Source organism: Armigeres subalbatus, unplaced genomic scaffold, assembly GCF_024139115.2.
Source record: "Armigeres subalbatus isolate Guangzhou_Male unplaced genomic scaffold, GZ_Asu_2 Contig913, whole genome shotgun sequence".
NCBI lineage: Eukaryota > Metazoa > Arthropoda > Insecta > Diptera > Culicidae > Armigeres > Armigeres subalbatus.
The window spans coordinates 1-27,511 of NW_026943715.1; the positions used below are offsets into that span (position 1 = coordinate 1).

Sequence of the window (27,511 nt, forward strand, 5' to 3'; positions counted from 1 at the left end):
TCCCCAAATTTTAAAATTGCATGTGCTGTCGAATTCAATAACAAAAATCGTTCATGTATACGCACAGCAATTCGAAAATCACGCGTATTTTGAAGGAAAAATATTTAAAAAATCTGAGGGCACCTTTCTAATTTTATCAAAGCAAGTTATTGGAGAGGGATCAATTTCCCCCAAATATTTTAAAAGTCGACTTTTGACAGCACTCCAAAAAATCGATTGTGTATCAATAACAACAATAATTCAAGGACTGTCATACATCAGTAAAGATAAATACTATATTTCTTAGAGAGTCTGTGTGGAAATCGCGTATGTTTATTTATTTTTGGCTGTGATACATCGAAAATCAGAAAAGGGGATCAAGTCTACCCAGTCTCCCCTACACGAATCTAGGTCTGAGTTGAAATTAAATAACTTCTTTAGAAAAAAGTGAACAATGGAACAGTCCTTCACGATGTAGAATCGGTGTTAGAACTACACATTTTCCAATCATTGCCCGATTATATGATCTATAATTTGGTTTTTTGCATCGGTGACCTTACACGAACTAAGCTCAAAGTATAAGGGAGGGTCGAAAGTAATGAAGAATAAGACCGAAACATATCGCAAGCGAGCGACAACTATGATTTTTTTTATTCATTTATATATAATAAGGCCATCAAAGATCAATAATAATTAAAATCTCTGTTATTTTGTTAGAATATTTTTATATACAAGTGAATTTGTAAGTGAACGGAGAGCTATTTTGGCGACATTATAAATCGCACATTCTGCACGAAATCGCTTTCAAATCCACTTTTATATGAAAATAGTCATACCTGCCTGCCCATTCGTCTTTAATTTTATCATGTTAATGTTTGGAAGATGATATTAGCATTTCCAAAAAACCTGCAATTAAGAACATTTTAATACTAATTTAATGACTATTAATCTTAACTAAATTCCACCAAAAGGTGTTCTGCTGATTGCCGTTCGTTGAAATTGTACGTTCCACAACCGAAATGATATTTTCGGGAAATGTCATTTTTGGAATGATGATGTTTTTCAGGCAAAGGTAATTTTCGAGGAAATGTATTTTTCGAGCATATGATGGTAAATACTGAGTAATGAAGTTTACGAGTTAAAGTTATTTTTTTTGGAAACGTAATTGCGGGAAAACAATTTTTTGAGGAAAAGTTTATTTTGGTGAAATTTTTACTTCGAGGAATGGGTTTTTGGGCAAATGTACAAATGGCACATATTCAAAAATTATTTAAATGCAATACAATCCCTCTAATTGATACCTGCAACTAACCGTTTTTCCATGATAATAAAAATCCATTAGCATTGAAAGTGGTACCACGTGACAAAAATCAAAGCCTCCGTTCTGTTCGCTCGGACAATGTGCGCCCATGGGAGAGGGAAGAAATATGCTTACCGATAAACCAGGTGGCGGCGATGGAGAGCTTCGCCCTGGTGGGTGTGATGTAGCGCTGGTACTGGAGCCCGTAGACGATGTACAGGTACCGGTCGACTGCGATCAATCCAATGCTGTACACCGATACAAGGGTGGTGGATACAATTAATCCTGTTGTGCGAAGAGGATATAAAATCAATTAGAGGGGTGGCAAGGTGGCAAGTGGATTGTGCCAGTGGGATGAAGGAATGGCAAAGCGGTGGGGGATACTCATTAGTGTCCTATGTTGCCTCAGAACAGGGATGGAGGGACGGGTTGGGCGGCAGTCAAGTGAATCTCTGTTGATGATGGAGATGATTATTATGGACTGGTGGGTTGCTATTTCGACGATAAAATCCATTGATCAGGGTGGAATATATGTCCTCGATAGGCGGGATATGGAAAGATAGGTTCGCATTAGTTATGTGTGGCATGTTTGAATGATTCAACATTCCCCTGTTCGTACAACCCATGCATTTATCTTTCAATGGAAATCGATGTCAATCATTGTTTCACCTTCCATAAAGAATCTGTGTGTACTTTTCATGATAGTTTATCATGAACAATTTAGTTAGTATTTAATAGGCATATTTTCAAAGTTTGGAATTGTAGATATTTCTTTTTGTTGGAGCTAAATAGAATAGCTAATCGCTTACATTTTTCATCAGCATTGCTGCTTAAACTATGAAAAGATCCAAAACATCCAGATCAGTAAGGAACTACAATACTGACGTCAATTGGCATCAAAAGTACTATATATGTAATTTTTGAAGACAGGGTTGTTTTGTTAACCACATGTGTAAAAACAAAATTGAATTTTAATATCATATCATATCTTTCAAAATTGAATCCATTTTCCCCATGCACTTTCATCTCTACCAAATAGAAGAACATTTCATCTTTATTGGATTTTCGTGAAGCAGTCCTGACATGAAATTTTCCTTGTCCGGCGGTTGGATACGACATATTATATGAAATGATTCGACGCCATTTGAATGCCCATCCGATTTAATAGCTTTTCTTGAATGTTTTTTCTCTCAGAATCTGTTTACCTACTCTCTTCAATTTTTTTTCTGCAGAACTCCAAACTTTCCATTACTAATATTGCATCATGCTTTGGTAGATGAGATGATTGCTTCCATGGAAATATATCGCCTGATCAAAAGCAAATGTTTCGCTGAATTTTGTCTGGCCCGTTACGTTTACCAAACATTACTTAGATAGAAACTCGTCGAAAACACGCAACAGGTTTCATCTCGGAGCAACAGAGTACTTACCGATAAGGATGGAACAGTTATCTTCGCCGCGGATTTCCTTGGGCGCATACTGGCCATATAGGACGGCGAATCCCGTCAGCAGATCTGATGCAGCTACATTTCCCAGAAATAAGTACGTCGTGTATGGTTGTTGACCTGGAAATGAATCGAAACGGGACCATGAGTGTGCGAGTTTTAAGTACCGGAACCCTAAGGTGCGTTTTAGACCGGTCCTGCAGCGGAGTTGTGATACTGCCGTTGATTCGAATTACCCTAATTTTCAATTATTTTCTTAGGCTGATTCACATGGCACTGAAAGATCATTGAGTTGAAAACATTATTGGACATGATATACAATCTTTACAGCTGTATACACGACTGATAATAGTCAATCTCGTCTTATGAAGAAAGCGAAAAAATATAGTATTGTACCAGGTGAATAGACACGCAACTCATGAGGTTTTCATAGACACTTCTTCACATAATTGATCGCACGTCACTGTAGACGGACTGGTGAAAACCAGAATGGCGTCTAAAATATAAAAAAATAGTAGGAACTCTGGAATCATAAATGTATCGAAAACATTTATACGTTAGTTCAAATTCACTATTACCAGGGTTTCGACTTTTCTTTTCACTGAGACCAAAGCAAGCGTTTTTCGGGCCAAGGGAAACTCTTGTTTCGTTGTTTATGTTGAGGATCATCTTTCACCCATCAATCTTTTCTTTAGAATTAGCATTGGAAGATGAACGAAAATCTTGCCTATTAGACGAAAATCCTTTTTCGTTTCACTACTTTTACCTCTCACTCACTTTTCGAGAGAATTATCGCAGAACAATTACAAAATTGTATGGCCGCGCCGGGATTCGAACCCAGAATAGTTACAATAATAGCTGTTGGGATGCGCTTACTTTAGCCACACTACCACGCTATCTGTATGAAAGCGTTAAGTTATTTGTTCCACATAAGCTACTACCATTTGCATTGATAATGTCACGAAAAGACTCGAGTATGAAAGAAAAAGAGCAAACCAATGTTTAGCGGCAATCGAAGTGAGCGAAAAATTGTTATCACTCTCCAGGCTGTTTTTCTTTCCCGAAAAACGATTTCTCCCCGATAACTTTCGTGAGGGAAAACAATGTGCTCCTGAGATTGAGTGAGCATTACGAACCCTGGCTATTACAATGAATACAAAAAAAACTTTATGTGACTGCTGCCGCTTGAAGAACAATAATATAAAGTCTTCGTGCGAATCGCTACTGTAGCATTTTGATTTGACTCGTCGCTACTGTAGCATTTTGGGCTGCGAAGATGACCTTGGTCGGCCCTGGCTGGAAAAATGAAGGAAGAGAGGAGATCTGTAAGGCAAATGTCTTCCTTCGGAATCCGAGAAGGATTCCCTTCGGAATCCGAGCAGGATTCCCTTCGGAATCCGAGCAGGATTCGCTTCGGAATCCGAGCAGGATTCGCTTCGGAATCCGAGCAGGATTCGCTTCGGAATCCGAGCAGGATTCCTTCGGAATCGAGCAGGAGCAGGATTCCTTCGGAATCTGAGCAGGATTCCCTTCGGAATCTGAGCAGGATTCCTTCGGAATCCGAGCAGGATTCCTTCGAATCGAGCAGGATTCCTTCGAATCCGAGCAGGATTCCTTCGGAATCCGAGCAGGATTCCTTCGGAATCGAGCAGGATTCCTTCGGAATCTGAGCAGGATTTCCTTCAGAATCGAGCAGGATTCCTTCGAATCGAGCAGGATTCCTTCGGAATCGAGCAGGATTCCTTCGGAATCTGAGCAGGATTCCTTCGAATCCGAGCAGGATTCCTTCGAATCCGAGCAGGATTCCTTCGAATCTGGAGCAGGATTCCTTCGGAATCCGAGCAGGATTCCTTCGGAATCGAGCAGGATTCCTTCGGAATTCGAGCAGGATTCCTTCGAATCTGAGCAGGATTCCCTTCGAATCCGAGCAGGATTCTCTTCGAATCGAGCAGGATTCCCTTCGGAATCGAGCAGGATTCCTTCGAATCGAGCAGGATTCTTCGAATCGAGCAGGATTCCTTCGAATCGAGCAGGATTCCTTCGAATCGAGCAGGATTCCCTTCGAATCGAGCAGGATTCCTTCGAATCCGAGCAGGATTCCTTCGAATCCGAGCAGGATTCCTTCGAATCGAGCAGGATTCCTTCGGAATCCGAGCAGGATTCCTTCGGAATCGAGCAGGATTCCTTCGAACTCGAGCAGGATTCCTTCGGAATCCGAGCAGGATTCCTTCGAATCCGAGCAGGATTCCTTCGAATCCGAGCAGGATTCCTTCGAATCCGAGCAGGATTCCTTCGAATCGAGCAGGATTCCTTCGAATCGAGCAGGATTTCCTTCGAATCCGAGCAGGATTCCTTCGGAATCCGAGCAGGATTCCTTCGGAATCTGAGCAGGATTCCTTCGAATCGAGCAGGATTCCTTCGGAATCTGGAGCAGGATTCCCTTCGGAATCCGAGCAGGATTCCATTCGAATCTGGAGCAGGATTCCTTCGAATCTGGAGCAGGATTCCCTTCGGAATCCGAGCAGGATTCTCTTCGGAATCCGAGCAGGATTCCTTCGAATCCGAGCAGGATTCCTTCGAATCTGGAGCAGGATTCCTTCGAATCGAGCAGGATTCCTTCGAATCCGAGCAGGATTCCTTCGAATCCGAGCAGGATTCCTTCGGAATCTGGAGCAGGATTCCCTTCGGAATCGAGCAGGATTCCCTTCGGAATCGAGCAGGATTCCTTCGAATCGAGCAGGATTCCCTTCGAATCGAGCAGGATTCCTTCGGAATCGAGCAGGATTCCCTTCGAATCGAGCAGGATTCCTTCGAATCTGGAGCAGGATTCCTTCGAATCTGAGCAGGATTCCTTCGAATCGAGCAGGATTCCCTTCGAATCGAGCAGGATTCCTTCGGAATCGAGCAGGATTCCTTCGGAATCTGAGCAGGATTCCTTCGGAATCCGAGCAGGATTCCCTTCGAATCTGGAGCAGGATTCCCTTCGAATCTGAGCAGGATTCCTTCGAATCCGAGCAGGATTCCTTCGAATCCGAGCAGGATTCCTTCGGAATCTGAGCAGGATTCCTTCGAATCGAGCAGGATTCCTTCGAATCCGAGCAGGATTCCTTCGAATCCGAGCAGGATTCCTTCGAATCTGAATCGAGCAGGATTCCCTTCGAATCCGAGCAGGATTCCTTCGAATCTGAGCAGGATTCCTTCGAATCGAGCAGGATTCCTTCGAATCGAGCAGGATTCCTTCGAATCGAGCAGGATTCCTTCGAATCCGAGCAGGATTCCTTCGGAATCGAGCAGGATTCCTTCGAATCGAGCAGGATTCCTTCGAATCGAGCAGGATTCCTTCGAATCTGAGCAGGATTCCTTCGAATCTGGAGCAGGATTCCTTCGAATCCGAGCAGGATTCCTTCGGAATCCGAGCAGGATTCCTTCGGAATCGAGCAGGATTCCTTCGGAATCCGAGCAGGATTCCTTCGAATTCGAGCAGGATTCCCTTCGGAATTCGAGCAGGATTCCCTTCGGAATCCGAGCAGGATTCCCTTCGGAATCCGAGCAGGATTCCCTTCGGAATCCGAGCAGGATTCCCTTCGGAATCCGAGCAGGATTCCCTTCGGAATCCGAGCAGGATTCCCTTCGGAATCCGAACAAGATAGCTTATGATATTTGGATTGCTCTTGGCATCCGGAAGGAAATCCGGAAAGGATGCGTTCTGGAATACGGAAGGGATTCGTCCTGAAATCCAGAAGGGATTCCTCCTGGAATCTTGATGAGATTCTTCCTGGAATCCGGAAAGGATTTATCCTGAAATCGGAATCCGAGCAGGATTCCCTTCGGAATCCGAGCAGGATTCCCTTCGGAATCCGAGCAGGATTCCCTTCGGAATCCGAGCAGGATTCCCTTCGGAATCCGAGCAGGATTCCCTTCGGAATCCGAGCAGGATTCCCTTCGGAATCCGAGCAGGATTCCCTTCGGAATCCGAGCAGGATTCACTTCGAATTCGAGCAGGATTCCTTCGAATTCGAGCAGGATTCCCTTCGGAATCCGAGCAGGATTCCCTTCGGAATCCGAGCAGGATTCCCTTCGGAATCCGAGCAGGATTCCCTTCGGAATCCGAACAAGATAGCTTATGATATTTGGATTGCTCTTGGCATCCGGAAGGAAATCCGGAAAGGATGCGTTCTGGAATACGGAAGGGATTCGTCCTGAAATCCAGAAGGGATTCCTCCTGGAATCTTGATGAGATTCTTCCTGGAATCCGGAAAGGATTTATCCTGAAATCGTTAACCTTAAGTGATTCCCTTCGGAATCTAGAAGGTATTTCTTCTTGACTCTGTACGGATGCCTCCTGGAACCGGACAAGATTCCTCTTTGATTCTTGGCTCTGCGGGCTGGTTTTGAATATGTCGGTCCTCAGTTTATAATTTGTACTTGTGACCAGGGCTGACAATCGTCATCGTCATAGCACGAAATGCCACAGTAGCGACGAGTTGCATTGTCTTCATTGCTACTCTACACATCGTCAATGACTCGCACGACGTTAGCTTTCGTCGTGTAACCAAATCGTCCTGACGACATCGAAGAACGAAGACTTCATACCGTTATTCTTCAAGCGGCAGCTGCCATGCGAAGATTTTTACTAATTCTTTGTAATAATGAATTTGAAGCAACGTATGAAAGCGTTATGAATGTTATCGATACATTTATGTTACCAAATATCCTACTATTTGTTTATTTGAGACGCTATTATGTTTTTAACCAGTCCGTATATAATGACGTGCAATCAATTGTGTGAAGAAGTGACGACGAAAATCGTCATAACTTTTGGCTGCGCGACTATCGTCGTGGTACGCATGCGGCGCGAAGAAAACGAATAGGTGTTGCGTCGTGCAATGTTATGACGAAGACTAAATTTGTTTCGCTTTCTTCATACGACGAGAATGACTATTGTCAGCCCTGCTTGTGACAATGACATTTTCTCCAATTCTCACACATGTTTAAAATTGATAAGCTTTTGTTCAAAATGTCTTTATCATGCGAGAGATGTAGTCTTTTTCTATATTTGATATTCACGTTTAGTGGAAACATTGAAACTATTTAAACTTTTTTATGTCCGGAATGGATGTTTACCCAAGGTGTTCAGTTTAGCATTAATGCATGAATCTGATTCCGGAGGTTCCGATCCAGTCTAGCGCACTGGCACATGAATATGTATTTGGCAGGATGCATGCATGCGAACAAAATGCAAAACGGGAATCATCCTTCTTCTGCTGCTGGCCCTGATACCGCTGGCAGGAATGCATCTGTGTGTTTGTAAAAGTCTAGCTGGAATCGCGAATATGACTTTTTTTTTCGGAATGCATCTTTATGTTAATGGATTTTCGCGATCTGAGCAGCGGAATGGCAGCTGACAGAAATTATTTCGGAAGAGATAACTTCTGGCAGGTTCCGTGTTTTGACACACATTCAACAACGTGAGTGGCAAAGGAAAAGGTATAGCTTTTTTTTTAAATAATTGAGTGTGACATTTTAGTCTTATGAAATCTGACTAACAAGCGATCTGGGAAAAATGAAGCTTGTTGGAGGCGAAGGGGACATTATCAGACTTTTGGTCTTTTTATTTTTACCCTTTTTCTCTACCGTGAGATATCATACAGGTGTGACTAATGAAATAATGTACATTCAAATACAATTATTTTATTACTCTTCAGTCCCTTTGAATTCATTATAGATTATTGTCACCTAAAAAATATTCACAAATATTGATGAAAATAACTAGTGAATCAGATTTACTTAGGTACAAAATCATTAATTTCCAAAAAAGGAACACTAGCTTCTACTCTACTATTTTGGATATTTATCTACATTTTTGACAAGTCATTCCAGATATTGTATTTTAGGCCACTTTCTACCTGCCTGATTCTCCAGAATCGTTCAAACTGAAAACCTGATGTTGAAATTATCATTCCTTATTGTGCTGCAAGGATGAACGTGTCTAAAACTTATCCAGACAGCCGTACCAGTTGGAAATTGACGTCCAAATAGTTTTCTGTAGCTGCCCGACTTGCTCTGAAGCACACTAACGACCACTTTCTAGATGTCGGATGTAGCAACAAAATTGCAGAATGTGCATTCCAACGTCACTCTCCACGGTACCTATCCAGCTATCCACTCTAACTGCAAGGAGCCGGGTACTGACTCATCGTTTGGTCTAAGAACAACTTAGCATCCAACACTCGTTTGTCACTCCCACCCATCAGGCGGTTTATGCAAAGTTCTCCTGCACGCCACTTACCTTTTCGTAGAAGCAACAAACTGGACGTAACGACGGCCGCGTTCATCACGATTATCAACGAGCCCAGCAACGGGATTAGGATGTCGTACAGTAGCAATTGCGTCTGCTCGGCATCTGATAGCATATTCTCCGACATCGGCACCGCCGTCGACAGGTCCCAGGCTGAGAGCATTTTATCCGTTTCATAGGAGGGCAGCTCTCCGTTGTCGGAACTGGATGATACGATTGACGATGGCAATTCCATGTAGAGGAAGTATCGCGTCTGCCAGTAGTGCGGTTGCGACGATGACGGCGGTGGCGATAGGAGGTCAGTCATGGCGGGGCGGGATGTTTGTCCTTGTGGGGTTGTGAATGTTTGCAAATTAATACGAGTAGTTGCAACTGCCCATGAAGTTCATTCCAGTTATTATAAATTCTCGGTAAACTGTAAAGAAAAGTTATAACAAACTTTTAATTTTGATGGTTTGTTAGCACTTCGGTAAGTGGGTTACATTTACAAACATAATTTGGATTACATTGGATGTCTAACAAGGACCATTCATTATTATTCTTTAGATGATGATGGTTAAAGAACTAAGGAGGGATATATTCTGGGCACAGTTGAAATTGGTAGAAGACTTATGATGTAATCATGTAAACAACTTTAAAGTAAAGTATGAACCGTTTTGATCCATGTTATGCACACTGAAAATTAATTGTTTCCATTGGTAAGCGAAATATGTATACACGACAATCATACTTCATTGATTGTAGCTACACCCAACTTAACGGCAGGTGGCAGACTTCAATCCAGTTTTGCATAAGAACCTAATAGAAAATGTATATCCCAAGCAACCAAAAGTTCGGATAAGAGGGGATATTTTGGCTTAATCAGCTCGCATTTTAAGTAATTTTTTGTATGGTGGTAGCACAAAAGTGAAGTTTGAAGTTGTGTTAAGGTGCATGGAACTCAATGTGAACCAAAAGTGGACTAATTGGTTCGGTTAGAAACAAATTTAAGTAAATCGGAACTTTTGGTTGCTTGGGTATAACTTTGACATATATAATTTCGGTAGATTCTGATAAAACCATGGTATTGAAACTTTACAGTATTTTAGTACAGTATCTATATCAAGACAAAATTTTCAAAACGACTTATCTGCTTTTGTAAACAATGATTCAAACGACGCCTTCTTTAAATGGATGCATCTGCCCGGTATAAGGCGAAAGGAGTTGATAATGCCTTCTTTAAAAGGAGTATATAGGTATGAGGCGAAAGGAGGGGTAACGCTTTCTTTAAATGGATGCATCTGCGAATGGAGTTGGTAATGCCTTCTTTAAAAGAATGCGTCTGCCCGGTATAAGGCGAAAGGAGTTGATAATGTCTTCTTTAAATGGATGCATCTACCCGGTACAAGGCGAAAGGAGTTGGTAATGCCTTCTGTAAATGAACGCGTCTGCCCGGTATAAGGCGAAAGGAGTTGATAATGCCTTTTTTAAAAGAATGCATATGCCCGGTATAAGGCGAAGACAGGGGTAACGCCTTCTTTAAATGGATACATCTGCTCGGTATAAGGCGAAAGGAGTTGATAAGGCCTTCTCTAAAAGAATGCGTCTGTCCGGTATAAGGCGAAGGGATGGGTAACGTATTCTTTAAATGGATGCATCTGCCCGGTATAAGGTGAATGGAGTTGATAATGCCTTCTTTAGATGAACGCGTCTGCCCGGTATAAGGCGAAAGGAGGGGTAACGTCTTCTTTAAATGGATGTATCTGCCCGGTATAAGGGGCAATTGAAATTTTGAAAACTACTTCTAAATATTCTGGGAGGCGTTCCTTAGTCGTGCGGGAAGATGCGTGACTGCAAAGCAAGCCTATGCTGAAGGAGGAGTGCTGAAGGAGACCTCGCAGGTAATAATGTCGGAATGCTGAATGAACAAAGGCTATTATTATTAATATTCGGCGAAATGGTGCATTCCGCCAAAAGTCATTCGGCGAAAGGGTACAATCCGCCAAATGTCGTACCGCGAAAAGTTACAAACCGCCAAATGTTATTCTGCGAAATGTTCAACCGCGAAAATGAATTCCGCGAAATAGTTTTCGGTGAAATGTTATACAATCCTTAAAATTCATCAAATTTTTACCCATGAAAATGCATTTTCATTGGCACCCTAGCATTGATGATCAATAATCATCAACATTTCTGATAAAACTAATCATCTAAAAATCAAAAGATCTAAAAATCTAAGGGTCTTAGAGAAACATAAACAATAATTACTAACAATCTTGCAATATAAATATCCACAAATCTAAAAATCTTAAATCATAAGAACCTTAAAATCTAAAAGCATCAAAGTCCAAGAACCTTAAGATCCTTAAAACAAAAAACCTGAAAATTCAAAAAAGTCTAATTAAAATTCTAAAATTCTAAAATTCTAAAATTCTAAAATTCTAAAATTCTAAAATTCTAAAATTCTAAAATTCTAAAATTCTAAAATTCTGAAATTCTAAAATTCTAAAATTCTAAAATTCTAAAATTCTAAAATTCTAAAATTTAGTATTTTAAAATTCTAAAATTCTAAAATTCTAAAATTCTAAAATTCTAAAATTCTAAAATTCTAAAATTCTAAAATTCTAAAATTCTAAAATTCTAAAATTCTAAAATTCTAAAATTCTAAAATTCTAAAATTCTAAAATTCTAAAATTCTAAAATTTAAAATTCTAAAATTCTAAAATTTAAAATTTAAAATTCTAAAATTCTAAAATTTTAAAATTTAAAAATTTAAAATTTAAAATTTTAAAATTCTAAAATTCTAAAATTCTAAAATTCTAAAATTTAAAATTTAAAATTCTAAAATCCTAAAATTTAAAATTCTAAAATTCTAAAATTCTAAAATTCTAAAATTTAAAATTCTAAAATTTTAAAATTCTAAAATTCTAAAATTTAAAATTCTGAAATTTAAATTTAAAATTTAAAATTTAAAATTCTAAAATTTAAAATTTAAAATTTAAAAATTTAAAATTCTAAAATTTAAAATTCTAAAATTTAAAATTTAAAATTCTAAAATTTAAAATTTAAAATTTAAAATTTAAAATTCTAAAATTTAAAATTCTAAAATTTAAAATTCTAAAATTTTAAATTCTTAAATTTAAATTCTTAAATTCTTAAATTTAAATTTTAAATTCTTAAATTCTTAAATTTAAAATTTAAAATTTAAAATTCTAAAATTTAAAATTTAAAATTCTAAAATTTAAAATTCTAAAATTTAAAATTTAAAATTTAAAATTCTAAAATTCTAAAATTCTAAAATTTAAAATTCTAAAATTTAAAATTTAAAATTCTAAAATTTAAAATTCTAAAATTTAAAATTTAAAATTTAAAATTCTAAAATTCTAAAATTTAAAATTTAAAATTTAAAAAATTCTAAAATTTAAAATTCTAAAATTTAAAATTCTAAAATTCTAAAATTCTAAAATTCTAAAATTCTAAAATTCAAAATTTGAAAATTAAAACCTGAAAATTTTAAAATTTAAAATTTAAAATTCTAAAATTCTAAAATTTAAAATTCTAAAATTCTAAAATTTAAAATTTAAAATTCTAAAATTTAAAATTCTAAAATTCTAAAATTTAAAATTCTAAAATTTAAAATTTAAAATTCTAAAATTCTAAAATTCTAAAATTTAAAATTTAAAATTCTAAAATTCTAAAATTTAAAATTTAAAATTCTAAAATTTAAAATTTAAAATTTAAAATTCTAAAATTTAAAATTTAAAATTCTAAAATTCTAAAATTTAAAATTTAAAATTTAAAATTCTAAAATTCTAAAATTTAAAATTCTACAATTCTAAAATTTAAAATTCTAAAATTTAAAATTCTAAAATTCTAAAATTCTAAAATTCTAAAATTTAAAATTCTAAAATTCTAAAATTCTAAAATTCTAAAATTTAAAATTTAAAATTTAAAATTTAAAATTTAAATTCTTAAATTTAAAATTTAAAATTCTAAAATTCTCAATTTCTAAAATTCTAAAATTCTAAAATTCTAAAATTCTAAAATTCTAAAATTCTAAAATTCTAAAATCCTAAAATTCTAAAATTTGAAAATTCTAAAATTCTAAAATTCGAAAATTTAAAAATTCTAAAATTCTAAAATTCGAAAATTCGAAAATTCGAAAATTCGAAAATTCGAAAATTCGAAAATTTGAAAATTCGAAAATTTAAAAATTCAAAAATTTGAAAATTAAAAAATTCGGAAAATTTTAAAATTTTAAAATTTTAGAATTCTAAGATTTTAAAATTCTAAAATTCTAAAATTCTAAAATTCTAAAATTCTAAAATTCTAAAATTCTAAAATTCTAAAATTCTAAAATTCTAAAATTCTAAAATTTTAAAATTCTAAAATTCTAAAATTCTAAAATTCTAAAATTCTAAAATTCTAAAATTCTTAAATTCTAAAATTCTAAAATTCTAAAATTCTAAAATTCTAAGTTTCTAAAATTCTAAAATTCTAAAATTCTAAAATTCTAAAATTCTAAAATTCTAAAATTCTAAAATTCTAAAATTCTAAAATTCTAAAATTTAAAATTCTAAAATTTAAAATTTAAAATTTAAAATTCTAAAATTTAAAATTCTAAAATTTAAAATTTAAAATTCTAAAATTCTAAAAATTTAAAATTCTAAAATTTAAAATTCTAAAATTTAAAATTTAAAATTTAAAATTTAAAATTCTAAAATTCTAAAATTCTAAAATTTAAAATTTAAAATTCTAAAATTTTAAAATTCTAAAATTCTAAAATTCTAAAATTCTAAAATTCTAAAATTTTAAATTTAAAATTCTAAAATTCTAAAATTTAAAATTCTAAAATTCTAAAATTTAAAATTCTAAAATTTAAAATTTAAAATTCTAAAATTTAAAATTTAAAATTCTAAATTTAAAATTTAAAATTCTAAAATTTAAAATTCTAAAATTCTAAAATTCTAAAATTCTAAAATTCTAAAATTCTAAAATTCTAAAATTTAAAATTCTAAAATTCTAAAATTCTAAAATTCTGAAAATTCTAAATTTAAAATTCTAAAATTCTAAAATTTAAAATTTAAAATTTAAAATTTAGTATTTTAAAATTTAAAATTCTAAAATTTAAAATTCTAAATTTAAAATTTAAAATTCTAAAATTCTAAAATTTAAAATTCTAAAATTCTAAAATTTAAAATTCTAAAATTCTAAAATTCTAAAATTTAAAATTCTAAAATTTAAAATTCTAAAATTCTAAAATTCTAAAATTTAAAATTCTAAAATTCTAAAATTTAAAATTCTAAAATTTAAAATTTAAAATTCTAAAATTTAAAATTCTAAAATTCTAAAATTTAAAATTCTAAAATTTAAAATTTAAAATTCTAAAATTCTAAAATTCTAAAATTCTAAAATTCTAAAATTCTAAATTCTAAAATTCTAAAATTCTAAAATTCTAAAATTTAAAATTCTCAAAATTCTAAAATTTGAAAATTTGTAATTTAAAATTTTTTAAAATTTTAGAATTCTAAGATTTTAAAATTCTAAAATTCTAAAATTCTAAAATTCTAAAATTCTAAAATTCTAAAATTTAAAATTCTAAAATTTAAAATTCTAAAATTCTAAAATTCTAAAATTTAAAATTCTAAAATTTAAAATTTAAAATTCTAAAATTCTAAAATTCTAAAATTCTAAAATTCTAAAATTCTAAAATTCTAAAATTCTAAAATTCTAAAATTCTAAAATTTAAAATTTAAAATTTAAAATTTAAAATTCTAAAATTCTAAAATTCTAAAATTCTAAAATTCTAAAATTCTAAAATTTAAAATTTAAAATTCTAAAATTCTAAAATTCTAAAATTCTAAAATTCTAAAATTTAAAATTCTAAAATTTAAAATTCTAAAATTTAAAATTCTAAAATTCTAAAATTTAAAATTCTAAAATTCTAAAATTTAAAATTTAAAATTTAAAATTCTAAAATTCTAAAATTCTAAAATTTAAAATTCTAAAATTTAAAATTCTAAAATTTAAAATTCTAAAATTCTAAAATCTAAAATTCTAAAATTCTAAAATTCTAAAATTCTAAAATTCTAAAATTCTAAAATTCTAAAATTCTAAAATTCTAAAATTCTAAAATTCTAAAATTCTGAAATTCTAAAATTCTAAAATTCTAAAATTCTAAAATTCTAAAATTCTAAAATTCTAAAATTCTAAAACTCTAAAACTCTCTAAAATTCTAAAATTTTAAATTCTAAAATTCTAAAATTTTAAAATTCTAAAATTCTAAAATTCTAAAATTCTAAAATTCTAAAATTCTAAAATTCTAAAATTCTAAAATTCTAAAATTCTAAAATTCTAAAATTCTAAAATTCTAAAATTCTAAAATTCTAAAATTCTAAAATTCTAAAATTCTTCTTCGAAAGTTCGAAATTTCCAGAATTCCAAAATTAAAAAATTCGAAAATTTCGAAAATTCTAAATGGGATAATCTTTTGTAGATTCTCAAATTTCCTTTTTTTTCATACTGTCGATGACTTAATTTAAAACTCCACCTGATGAGGAATTTGATAACTTACTCATTGTTTGTATTCCTGGTACAACTAATGACCAAGCGATGTAGTTTTTTCTGAGAAATACGAACAAACAAGCAGCAGAGAGGAAGCTAGCGATTTGGTTTTTGTCCCTTTCTGCAGAGAACAAAGGCAATATTGCATTCCATTTCAGCTGCTACAAATGTGATGAGATGTTTGCAGTGAACTTTCGAAATTGTAATTATTTGCATGCTTCAAAAGCAGACCTGTAATCGATCACATGATTGCATTCTAGTCTACTAATCGACGACCAGTTGATTATCATTAACCGGCGAGGCAATCGAGAACTGCCCTATTGTTTTTAGTTTGGACAATCACTTGTTGCGAGTTGAATTTAGCCTGACATGAACAAAAGAGGATAAATGAGTCGTCATTGTAAATAGAGCAGTTTTACATTCACTGCAAATGATACTATTTTCCAGTTATGTATTGAATGAAAAACTCTGGCTGAGGACGAGTATAGGTACAGGTGGAGAGAGAAACTTTTCCAATGATTTGCATTCATACTTGATTACACTCAATTATCGGAAAATTTCAATATGTGCGTGTGTATATTTCTTTCCCTTGTCCAGTTAGGAGCATAGAATAGGTAATATGAAAAACAACTTGATCCGCTCTCATGCTCAGTGTTATGTCAATGTAACCCAGCGACGACGAAATAACCTTCATGGAGACCTCTTTTTGTAATGTTTGAAAAAATTCTATCTTTGAATAAGGATCTACTTCTTAATAGCTTTTTTTTACCCATTGTGCAAATTTTTTAAACGGATATATTTCGAATACAATCAACCGTATATCTATACAATATGTCCTACTTGGTTTGTATTAAAGTTTCTTTTTTGTCAAATTTGTTCCATAAGAATCGAATTCAGCTTTATAATTTTTATTGTCACAAACTACTTTTTGGCTTACCTAAACTCCGCAAAAAGCATATTTTGGTCAGATACCAAAATTGGGTCATCAATATAAAAAAGCCAATCTACTAGATTAGTCAACAGTAGTTCCACTTCCGGTTCGTGTTTTCGGAAGGCAACGTTGGAATAAAATAGCGCACAGTCATGTTTCATCCTGGTCAGGTATCCCCATAGAGTTTTGATAATTGTTTTCAACTTTTGTTACCCATTCCCAGTTGGCTGTACGAGTAACCTCTCGCCACTAAAGTGCAGCAGTGGTACAGTCGTCGGTAGCAGAAGTCATTCCCCATTTTGCTATCAACCGTAGCACGTTTCCATTTTTCCACCGGTCGGTGACGGACTGGTCCAGATAGGACAGCCCGTCGTCTCTGGCTAGTCTGGGAAAGGAACATGCAATTTTTAACTAAAACAAACTGATGTTTTCAAATGCTCTCATCGCCGCCGCCAACAGTACCCATTGTTAGCTTTTGTGTGGGAGTATTGTGTAATCAAAGCTGTTCCTGCTTATAGTCTTGCACTAGGTATAGTTAAGTCGAGATTATCGGAACGGGTACTGGTTCATTTTTAAGTTTCAGCTGTGGGAGTGAATAAACCAGGGCAGTGGGCATGGTAAGTTCATTAACTAATTCTTGAAAAAGCAAGAGATTTGGTTTCATATTTTACTAGAAATGGAAAATTAATGCTCAGCAAAGCCATTCGTGGAATTCTTTTATTTTTGTGTTAGGTAGGTAGATTGTCCTGAACTTCATTCGTTTCATATTTCAAATAATTTGTTGATAAGTTGAATCTTTTAGTTCTCTGCACTATTTTTATTCGTGTGTAGACTGCTAGACAGAGAGTTGAACATAGATTTTTGAAGCAAATTGATGTTACTCCATCGATTTATAGAACTTTATCATTCATTGTAGTTGCAGGCGAATGCGTTGGACAATGTCTCACAGTTTATTCGATTATTATTGTTATTGTTATCAGTACAACGCAAGTCGAATAAACCGAACTTAGTCCGTGTTTTGGGCAGCCTCGTAGGATCATTAATTACCTTCATATTTTGAACGGTGATCATTATTTTGGCGTCACGCAGCAAACTGCATCGCAGTAAGCTAATTTTTACACAAATGCGGTGTTTATATGTCCATTTGAACTGAAAAGGATTCAGAATATGTAAAAATATATACCCGGCATGTTGGTTTTCTGAATCTTATTGGAAACCTACATATGTAATTTGTTGTTCGTATAATTTGCAGACACCCTGTTCATACACATTTTAGTCAATAATAGTTCCACCAGTTGTGTAGATGAATAGTGGTCAAAGTTCATCAAATTTAGATTAGGTCAGACCAAGATGAATACACCACTAGGTGTTCCAATCTGCCAAATTCACGATTCAGCCATCTTGGATTTTAGTATGAGAGAGCCAGCCGGTTTGTTTATGTTTTGCACTGAAAATGAATTTTTCACCCCCGCCTTCTTCTCTTCCACAAACTTGGCAGATTGGGACACCTACTAGTGTATTCATCTTGGGTCAGACCAAGATGAATACACCGCTAGGTGTTCCAATCTGCCAAATTCACGATTCAGCCATCTTGGATTTTAGTATGGGAGAGCCAGCCGATTTGTTGTCGTTTTGCACTGAAAATGAATTTTTCACCCCCGCCTTCTTCTCTCCCAGAAACTTAGCAGGTTGGAGCACCTAGTAGTGTATTCATCTTGGGTCAGACCTTCTGTTAAGCATGTGACGAAATCATGCGTGTTTCTGAATGCACCATGTATGGCTACAGCTGTGCCACAAATTGAGCTTTATCATTCGCTTGTGGTTTCATAATCGACCTAACTCAAGCGTTAATGCAGGAATGCCATACTGCACGTGATAAACTCGAGAGAGTGCACGGTCATAGCGCCTAATATTCTTCCATTCGGCTTTAATGCACAGCACATTGTAACACTGTTACCTATGAAAAGATTAGTAAACCTTTGTCGTTAAACGCTTAATTAAATGGTAGGTATCCGTATTCGTTATCACGTAGGTTAACTTCAACCAACGAAATTGATAAACACTGATCCCAGATAACATGTTGCTGTTGCTATCTGCCTTTGCCACAAATCGCGCTATCTGTTGCACCTTCAAAATAAACAATTGTCAAATTCGCGAAAGTGTTTCACATTACATATGTGAATCAACTTGAAAGAAAAGAAGCACTTCTAAGAATAGACAAATATTACTACAGGTGGTGGGTAAACCCAACAAGTGACTGTTGTGCCAGTCATAGACTTGCTCTACATTTTGCTTTGATGTGCGTAATTGCCAATGAAATATCGAATTTACCATTGAGGTGATAAACCTATGGTGACAAACTGTCTAGTGCAATGGAACTGTTTCAGCTCTTACTTTGATTTTGTCTTTCTCGTACACCAAAATGCTCGATTCAAAACCAAACTTATTGAACAAACTTAACTTTGCTCAACATATTGAGATGAGGTCTGTGTGTGCGAAAAAAATCATTAATTTGCTAAGCATCTATCACCCAAAGTGAGAAATAAGTTGTAAGTGTTGAGCAAAAAATGGTAAATAATTAACCAGTGGTAAGTAAGAATTGAGATATGAAAAGTGGGGTGTGAGAAGTGTGAAAACATAATAATAAATGATAAGTAAGAAGTGAGAAACAAGGAGGAAAATTAATGAGAAAAGGGTAATGAAAAGATGCAGCGTGAAATGGAAGTGAGACGCATGCAATGTGAGAAATGATGATTTAGGTTTGAGAAGGAAGCAGAGGTAGCATGAGCATGAGCATGAGCATGATTGACCGCCCACGGTTGCTACTCCGTTATTGCCAGGTCAGCTGTAATTACACAGAGAACCAACAGATGATGTTTGGGACTAACATCATCCTCAATGTGTAAGAACTGGTGACCCAAATATTAGGCAATACCAGCGCCGGCCGTGTCCGAATGCAGGTCAATTAAGGAATGGGTAGGAGCATGTTGACGTGATACTCGCTTTGATGGAAGCCGACGAGTCATCTGCACTTCCACGAGAAATCACTGGGATGTTGGATACATGAGGAAGGTATTGTAGCCGGGTTTGTTTTGGTAAACGGTTTGGCGTGTATAGCGTGTAGTTTGGTGAAGTTTAAACAAAAACACAATCGAGCGCGCACTAATGAATCTACTTATCAACCACACATAGCAGAACAAAATATTCCGATGATCGCGCGATCGCTCTGCGTACTAATACAAACATGATAGAACACGCACTAAATTTTATTTGTTAATTAATTCAATTACCCGCACAACGCAGAGCCAAATATCTCAATGACCGCGCAATCGTTCTGCATATTAAAGGAAACAAGATCGGACGCGCACTAATATTTCATTTGCTAATTAATTTATTTATCCATACAAAGCAGATTAAAATATTTCGAAGATCGCATGATCGTTCTGTATTTGTTAATTAATTCACTCATTCGCACAACGTAGAACAAAACATTCTTCGAAATAATCTGAAAATAGAAAAATATTGTGTGAAACAATCACCCTAGTCCTGTTAATAGATGATTGAAACGAATCGTATCCTCATTTGATTTATAAAATTCCATTTTTTTGTACGAAGATTGTATTGCGTTTTAACGGATGTGTTTTTTCAAACAAGGGTTAACTGTCGGAAGTAAGCGGTTATAATATAATTTGTAAACAATACAGAATGCTCTAGCACGTAATGTTTATAATAACTAATCCCCACTTTCACTGGAAAGTACTGCAAAACCCGACTTCAATAACTAAAATTCTGAATCAGTTCTTTATCATGACAACTTGCGAAAAATGTTTCTCGCGGTATGCTACATATCGTATATGTATACAGAGAAGATAAGTGAGAGACTTGCTCTTTCTTTAGGATTCAATCTCTGATATGGAATTTATGAAGAATATAAATTATACGAAAAAATACATTTTTTGGAATGAACACCCTTGTCATTCAAATTTAAAATTAATAAACGCAAACCTCATGGAAAAATCTCGCCCTTCTCAAAGTATTGAACTTCTCCAGCAGTCAAACAATATTTTGTCGGAGAAAACTAGAACTTGAACTTAAATAGTTATTTAATTAAAATTTGTCTCATCAACCAAACGCAACACATAGGAAATTTTGTTACACTTGCATCCCACGCAACGGACAAGTAAGGCAAAAAAGTAAGTATTGAGATCTAATGCTACAAATAACGGAAATTTTGTACCTCGAGTTTGATCCGCGTTAGATTCAAATTACTTTATGAAAAGTCTTTTTGAACAAAGAGAATCTGTAGGGCAGCCAAGTTGATCAATATATCATTCATAAGTTGACTATTTTTGCTTAAAATCCACGTTGAATATGCCATTGTGAATATCTATAAGTTGAAATTACTTACCAATTTAGAACTAGCGGCAAAATGCGGTTGTCACGGAATATCTGTCGTGCAACACACGACCACAGATTCATCTAACGAAGGAAACACTTACCATATTGCACTAGATTTAAAGGGTTTCTGTTAATGTGCAGCACCAACATACGTGACCATTCGACGGCCGCAATTCTGTTGGCCGAATTCCAAGCGCTGATAAGGATCTCGTACTGCCAGGATAACCGGAAAACAGGCCTCGACCAGGTAAATCATCGTTGAGATGCGCTTCGTTCAATTTTCTTTGCTTGGCTTAGGACGGGACTCCAGCTTGTCATACGAATTGCGATTGAAACTTCAAATCCTCACTTTTTTTGAGTTGCATGAGGATGGATTATCGAATCAAGAGCCTTCAGAATTCAACTTCATGCAAGGGACTATATTTTATCCGTGAAAAAATGACGGTTTTTTGTATAGAGTTTACTCTTTTCCAATAATAGACTTGATTTCACAGTATCTTGCAAATCAGCAGGAAGAAAATTTTAAGTCCTCTTTGAGAAGGAAGCAGAGGTAGAGTGAAAAAGTTAGTCAGAAAACGCAAGAAGTAAAATCTGAATAGCGAGAAGTGATAGGTAAGTACGATGTAAGAAATGAAAAGTGAGAAGAAAGGAGTGAATAGTGAGAAGTATGAAGTTAGAAATATGAAGTGAGACACAAAGAATAAAATGTGTGAGGTTAAAAGTGAAATGTGAGAAGTGTTAAATGAAAATAAATTAGCAAACAGTGAAAAGTGATTTTCAATATGTGTCAGCATGTTGGGTCTAAACAAGATAGAAATGGGGTGTTAAGATACTACAGGCCGGACTCGATTAACCGGTGGCTCGATTATCCGGGGCTCGATTATCCGGTGTAATATTTTTGCCCATCTAAATTTAAATATGTATTATCAGTGTGTATCCGTAACGTATCCAATATGTGCAAGACACCTAGGAATGATAGTGCCTTTCCCGCTTTTCTAAGGGACTGTTCACAAATTACGTAACGCTTTAGGGGAAGGGAGGAAGTCAGATCAAGCGATACGGTCCGTACAGAAAGTTAAACCTTCCATAATAAAGGGTTTCGAGAGGGAGAGTGGGGTATCAAAATTATGAAAATTCAGCATGACGAATTTTGTGAAAGAACCCTAAGGGAACGGAAATCAAGAACATTCATAAAAATGGCCAATTTATGAATTTCAATTCAAAGCACCGGTATTTTTAAGCATTCGTATGCACATTCTGAGTACAGCTTTGACATTGTGACTCATGCTACCAAATGGTCCTCCGGAATATCCGGAATGGGTTCGATAACAAATTATGTAACGCTAAATTTGACGATTTTGAACCTCCATCCTCTCCCTCGTAACGCTTTTTGTATGAAAGGTTTAATTGGTTTGTTATGAATCGAAACGTACGGTATGACCGGCTGCCTCTCCTTCTTGCGTTTCGTAATTCGTGAACAGCCTCAATTTTTATATGAAAAAATGGTTATTTCGCCAACGGTGGTCTATGTATAGATTCAAACACTGGAACTGGTGTACGCATAGTAACAACAAAAAATCCTTGTGTTTAGGGAACATCCGCACTGGCGGAGCCAGCTATTGTTATTTGGTGGGGTACCGCTTGGTGCAAGAATAATAGCCGTTGAGAACAATGGTGTGATTGCATCGTGTGCTGCCCCACCTCTGTCTCCGCCAGTGAACATCCGTTAATTACGTAACGCTTAGGGGTGGAGTAGAGGGCAAATACTGACCAAGCTGAATGTAGATGAATTTAATGTACTTCAGAGGCCTTAGTTTGAATAAATCAAATGGAAGAAATTCCGTTGTTAGAATGTCAAGTGGTGCTATGCAATGGAATTCATTATTTTTTGTTTTATTTCACGGATGTTCCGGAATTTTCGGAAGCCCACAGCATGTATAAGCCACAACATTAAGTGCATACTCATAATACAAAAAACAAATGCATCAGAAAAATCTTGGTGCTTAACGATAAAATTCAGAAATTTTCATTTTTTGTGATCCTCCAGATTTCGCGGAGGGCCACACGGTGGTTAGAGACTCCTGACGGAATCCAGGTTTCAAAGTGCTCGCGTTTTCGGGGGCACACCACTCTATACGGAAGCAACGCACAACTGTCATTTTTATTTTTTCACGCACGCAGCAAAGCTAAATCAACAGTTGTGCACTGCCTCCGTATCGAGTGGTGTGCCCCCGAAAACGCGAGCTCTTTGAAACTTGGATTCCGTCAGGAGTGACCTTAAGGCTCCCCCAGACCTAAGCGATTTCATCGCTTAGTCGCCGCGATTCTATCGTTGGGTCGCGGCAGGCAATGTTCTATTTACGCTTCCATACCAACGGCGACAGAATCGCTGTCGCCAAGCGATAGAATCGCGTCGCGACTGTCGCGTCGCGTGTGTTTGGGGGAACCTTTATGAAACTCCAGAGGATTTCTCGTGAAAAAGCATTTTTTCTTGAAAACTCCTTACATTTTTTCGTTCAATAATCGAAAAGCTTTTCGTAAAAACTAAGAACTTTTAATAAAAATTCTGAAGAATATCCTTCGAAATCTCAAAACCACCGTTGAAATTCTGACTAAATTCCCTTAAAAATTAGGAAGATTCTTTTAAAATTTCAATCATTTAGTTTAGGTTACTGCAACTAGCGCTCTAACTCCGTTATAAGGTGAATTCTAATAACGAACCATTAGGCCAAGTTGTAGAAAAACCTTCGCACTATAAGTCCACCATACAACATGATTTGAAATTCAGCTTCTGGAATGTGTTATTGACAAACTACTAAATGATCGAACGCAAATTACTGAATGATCGTTAAAATCCTTGATGCAAATTCCAGAAATTTCCCGGGTAAATTATAAAGAATTTCCTTTGGGAATCTCGAAGAATTACCTGCGTAAATTTCCAAGGATTTCCTGTTGAAATCCACAAAATTTTAAGTTGAAATCAAATGTTTTGACGGGGAAGGGTCGTTTGTTGTTTGGCCGAATATGTCATTAATCCGAAACTCGACTGGCATAAAATCATTTGGCTAAAATATACATATGGCCGATAATGTCGTTCGGCCGAACAGGTCATTTGACTGAAAAGTCGTCTAATCGAATAGGTCATTTAACCAAAAAGGCCTAGATGGTCGTTTGGTAGAAAAGGGCCATTTGTCCGAAATGAACATATGGTGTTGTTTGCCCGAGCTGCCGAAAAAAAATCGTTTGACCGAAAATGCTGCTTGGCCTGACGAGGTGACATAAGGTCGAAAACGGTTTGCGACGTACGGGTAAAGATCATACGGCTGAACTGATAATTTGTCCGATAGCTCCGATAGCTCATTTGTTCGAAAAAGGCGTTTAGCTGAACGGGTCGACGTTTTTTGCCGTATAATCCGATCAGCTGAATAATATTTTTGGCCAAATTGCCCTTCCTGCTAAACTACCGTTTCGTTCAAATGGAATTTTCGATGACAAGGCCTATTCGACCAAACGACCTGTTAGGGCATACGACTTGACTAGTTTGGCCAAATGACTAGTTTGGTCGTACCGCCAAACCATTTTCCACATAATAACCGTATCGAACAAATGGAATTCGGCTAGATAGCTTTCGGCTTAACGTATTATTCAACCATGTGATATTCGGTCAAATTACTTTCAACCAAACGACCCTTCGTCTTTTGAAAATTTTCTCGTAGAATTTCCAAAGAATTACTAATAGACAACATAAGGAATTTCACGTAGAAATCCAAAGAAATTACGTAAAAAATCCAGTTGAAATTCCGTTGGAAACAGTTTTTGTGAAACTTCAAAATAATCACAAGGAAATTCTGTTAAATACGAAGCATGCATGCCAAGTGGCATATGTGGCAAACTCCTAAACAATTTTCCGTGAAATTTTCAAAGAAATTCCCGTGAAAACTTTAGAGCAATTCCTGTTGAAATTTCGAAAAACTTGGAAAAATTTCCTGGTACAGATTATTAGATTTTTCGGGGAAATTAAAAGAATTTTCCCGTTAATGTCTTAAAATATCCTGAAAAAAAAAACTTTACGTTACGAACTTAATAAAAAAAATCGCCAAGCCATCGCCGACCAAGATAATGACAAACGTTACCGCCGACGATTTTCGGATCGGCGCTGACCTCTAACGATAGTCAGAATCCATAAACGGACCAACGGGATATTTTATTAGATGTTAATCAAAATAAAGATTATTTGAGCAAAAGTTAAATTTTCAGCAACAACAAAAAAATGGCTCGATTATCCGGAGTGAATTTTTTTTCAACACTCCGGATAATCGAGTCCGGCCTGTACTGGAGATAGGGCCACTTCGGATCAATCGGGTCATATTGGTCAAGATCTGAGGACTAATGAGCTTGAGTTTTTCAAAATTGAATCTAAACATGTCGTGTAACATCACAACTACTGGAGCGAGAAAGACGTCTCCCACATCTGGACGCAGGAATATTACGGCTGAGAGAACGAGTGACAAGGAATTTTCTGTAAATGACGAAGGTGCTATCTGAGATTGATCACAGAAACTTTACTATAAAATCCATAAGGAACTAGTTGACCCGGCAGACGTTGTCCTGCATAGTAGGCGAGAATGTGCATTCCGAACTGCCCATGTAAAGTTCGCATAGGAATCACAATTTTAGTTATTCATGGTTTGCTCAACTTTACTCGTAATGTTCCCATTAGAAAGTATCATATAAACCCGTCGGAAACTATAACGAATGTTTCTGCTGAAGAAATGAAAAAAATCCATCCAGCCGTTTTCGAGTTATGCGGATACGAACACAGACCATTTCATTTATATATATAAGATTGTATAGTAAAAGAACTGACAAAATGGGATGGGAGCCATGTTTCACTCATATTCTAAGGGGCAAGCCAGAGTAAACGCGACGTGGGATGCGACGCGACGCGACAGTGCAATTTGACAGCCTGTTGATAATGATTGTTATTCTTTTACGTAAGTCGCGTCGCGTCGCATCACTCGTTGCGTTTACTCTGGCTTGTCCTTAAGCGATAGCAATAAGTTTTTACCATGATGAATAGGAATCAACATCGTAGTCACGAATCAAACAACAGAATTGTCATGTAGAAGAAGACGGTAACCGATGTCTGTAAATCTATAGCTTCACACAAATTGCTTTATGTCCAATGCTTGTAATCTTTATGATGTCTGTATGCAAGGCATGTCTGAATATCTGTCATCTCTAAGTTATTGTGCTTTCCACAGAAATGAAACATGCAATCGTAAGATTGTTAGTTTCAACTCCAATTAGTTGAGAAATGTGAGTAAACTAATTATACAGAGCTTGGCGATGCTGTGCGTCTGTCAACTGATACACGTTATGAGAGGCCATGTGCCAGTTAGGGTTTTGTATACGAATGTTTGATATACAAAAAGTTTAGCAAATTTTGAAATTATTTAAATAAAAGTAAACAAACTATAAACATCACGTAACCCTGAAACACTAATACATTTGATATAAATATTAAAATACACGATCGTTAATATCAGAATACAAAATATATCAATAATGTTCTCCTAAAAAAAAAAAAAACAAGTTATTAATAATTGTAAGACATATGGCTTACCGTTTGATCCTTGGATTTTGTATTTTTGATCTCTAATTTCCCAGCCAGCAACCATGAATCATTCAAAATCTCCTTCAGAAATCATCGATTGATAATGAAGAAGCGTGTTAATCGAACCGAACCACAAGAGGGTAAAAGCTCAGCCAACTAATTATCAACGTTTTCCTTTGGGATTCATTTTAACCCCGATTAGCATTCAACAGTTCTCCACTTTTTTCCTCGTTTCTTCGCAGAAGGTTTTTTTTCAGCACTTTAATTAGTATCTATTTTATGGGTTTTCTATTCTTCCTGCAGGCGTTTGCAAAATTGGAGAGCGAAATTAGGAAAACCTCATAAAATCACCCTTCGCATGATTGAACACTTTGGCTTCGCCTTGAACTCAACACTGCGCGCTGTCATTTGACCACCAACATTGCTGCCTCAGTTCGATTTCGGCAGACGGAAATAAGCTATCCTATCGCTTGTTAGTGTATTAAACTGTGCTTCTCACTACACGTTTGGTTCGATTCATGAGAATCGGGATGTGCGTTTCACTTCGATAATTCTACTGAGAAAAACTGTTTTGGTTTGGGGTGGTGCTTTCCACCGTACCGGCGACGTATCAAACTATTCGGATCGCACGTTTCCCGTTCCTGTGATGCGCTGCTGGTGAGCCGCTTCTGTTCGCCGCCGTAGGAAAACGTTTGCCATAAATCACGCAAGACACAACGCTCACCGTTTAACAGCTCGATGATTACTAATTAATAATTGGAGGTTCACTTGTACGGTGCGGCGCGCATTTTCGCCGCGGGAAGCCGGGTAGCTTATGCGATACCCGGTATCTGATGTTTGCATTAGGTGGTGCGTCGTGCCAATAATCGAAATTTGTCACAAATTTGTGGTAGACGACGTGATCCATATACATATAAAGTGTGTAGGGCTGTGGATTACTTAAAATTATCTGAGTACTTCGAGACAATCCTCATTGAATTATAGACTGCAAGAAAACAAA

The 27,511-nt window shown here is 35.6% G+C and overlaps 1 protein-coding gene across 1 annotated transcript; it reads right to left on the reverse strand.

Moving 5' to 3' along the window:
- Positions 1–1,414: 1,414 nt before the first annotated feature.
- On the reverse strand, positions 1,415–27,229 carry LOC134204806 (G-protein coupled receptor 12-like; the record flags this gene model as incomplete). Its single annotated transcript, XM_062679602.1, has 4 exons — positions 26,521–27,229; positions 9,014–9,437; positions 2,710–2,844; positions 1,415–1,564 (listed from the first exon to the last, which is right to left on the reverse strand). Coding segments are annotated over exons 2-4 (601 nt in total), but the record flags the coding sequence as incomplete, so codon positions are not given.
- Between the last annotated feature and the right edge of the window lie 282 nt (positions 27,230–27,511).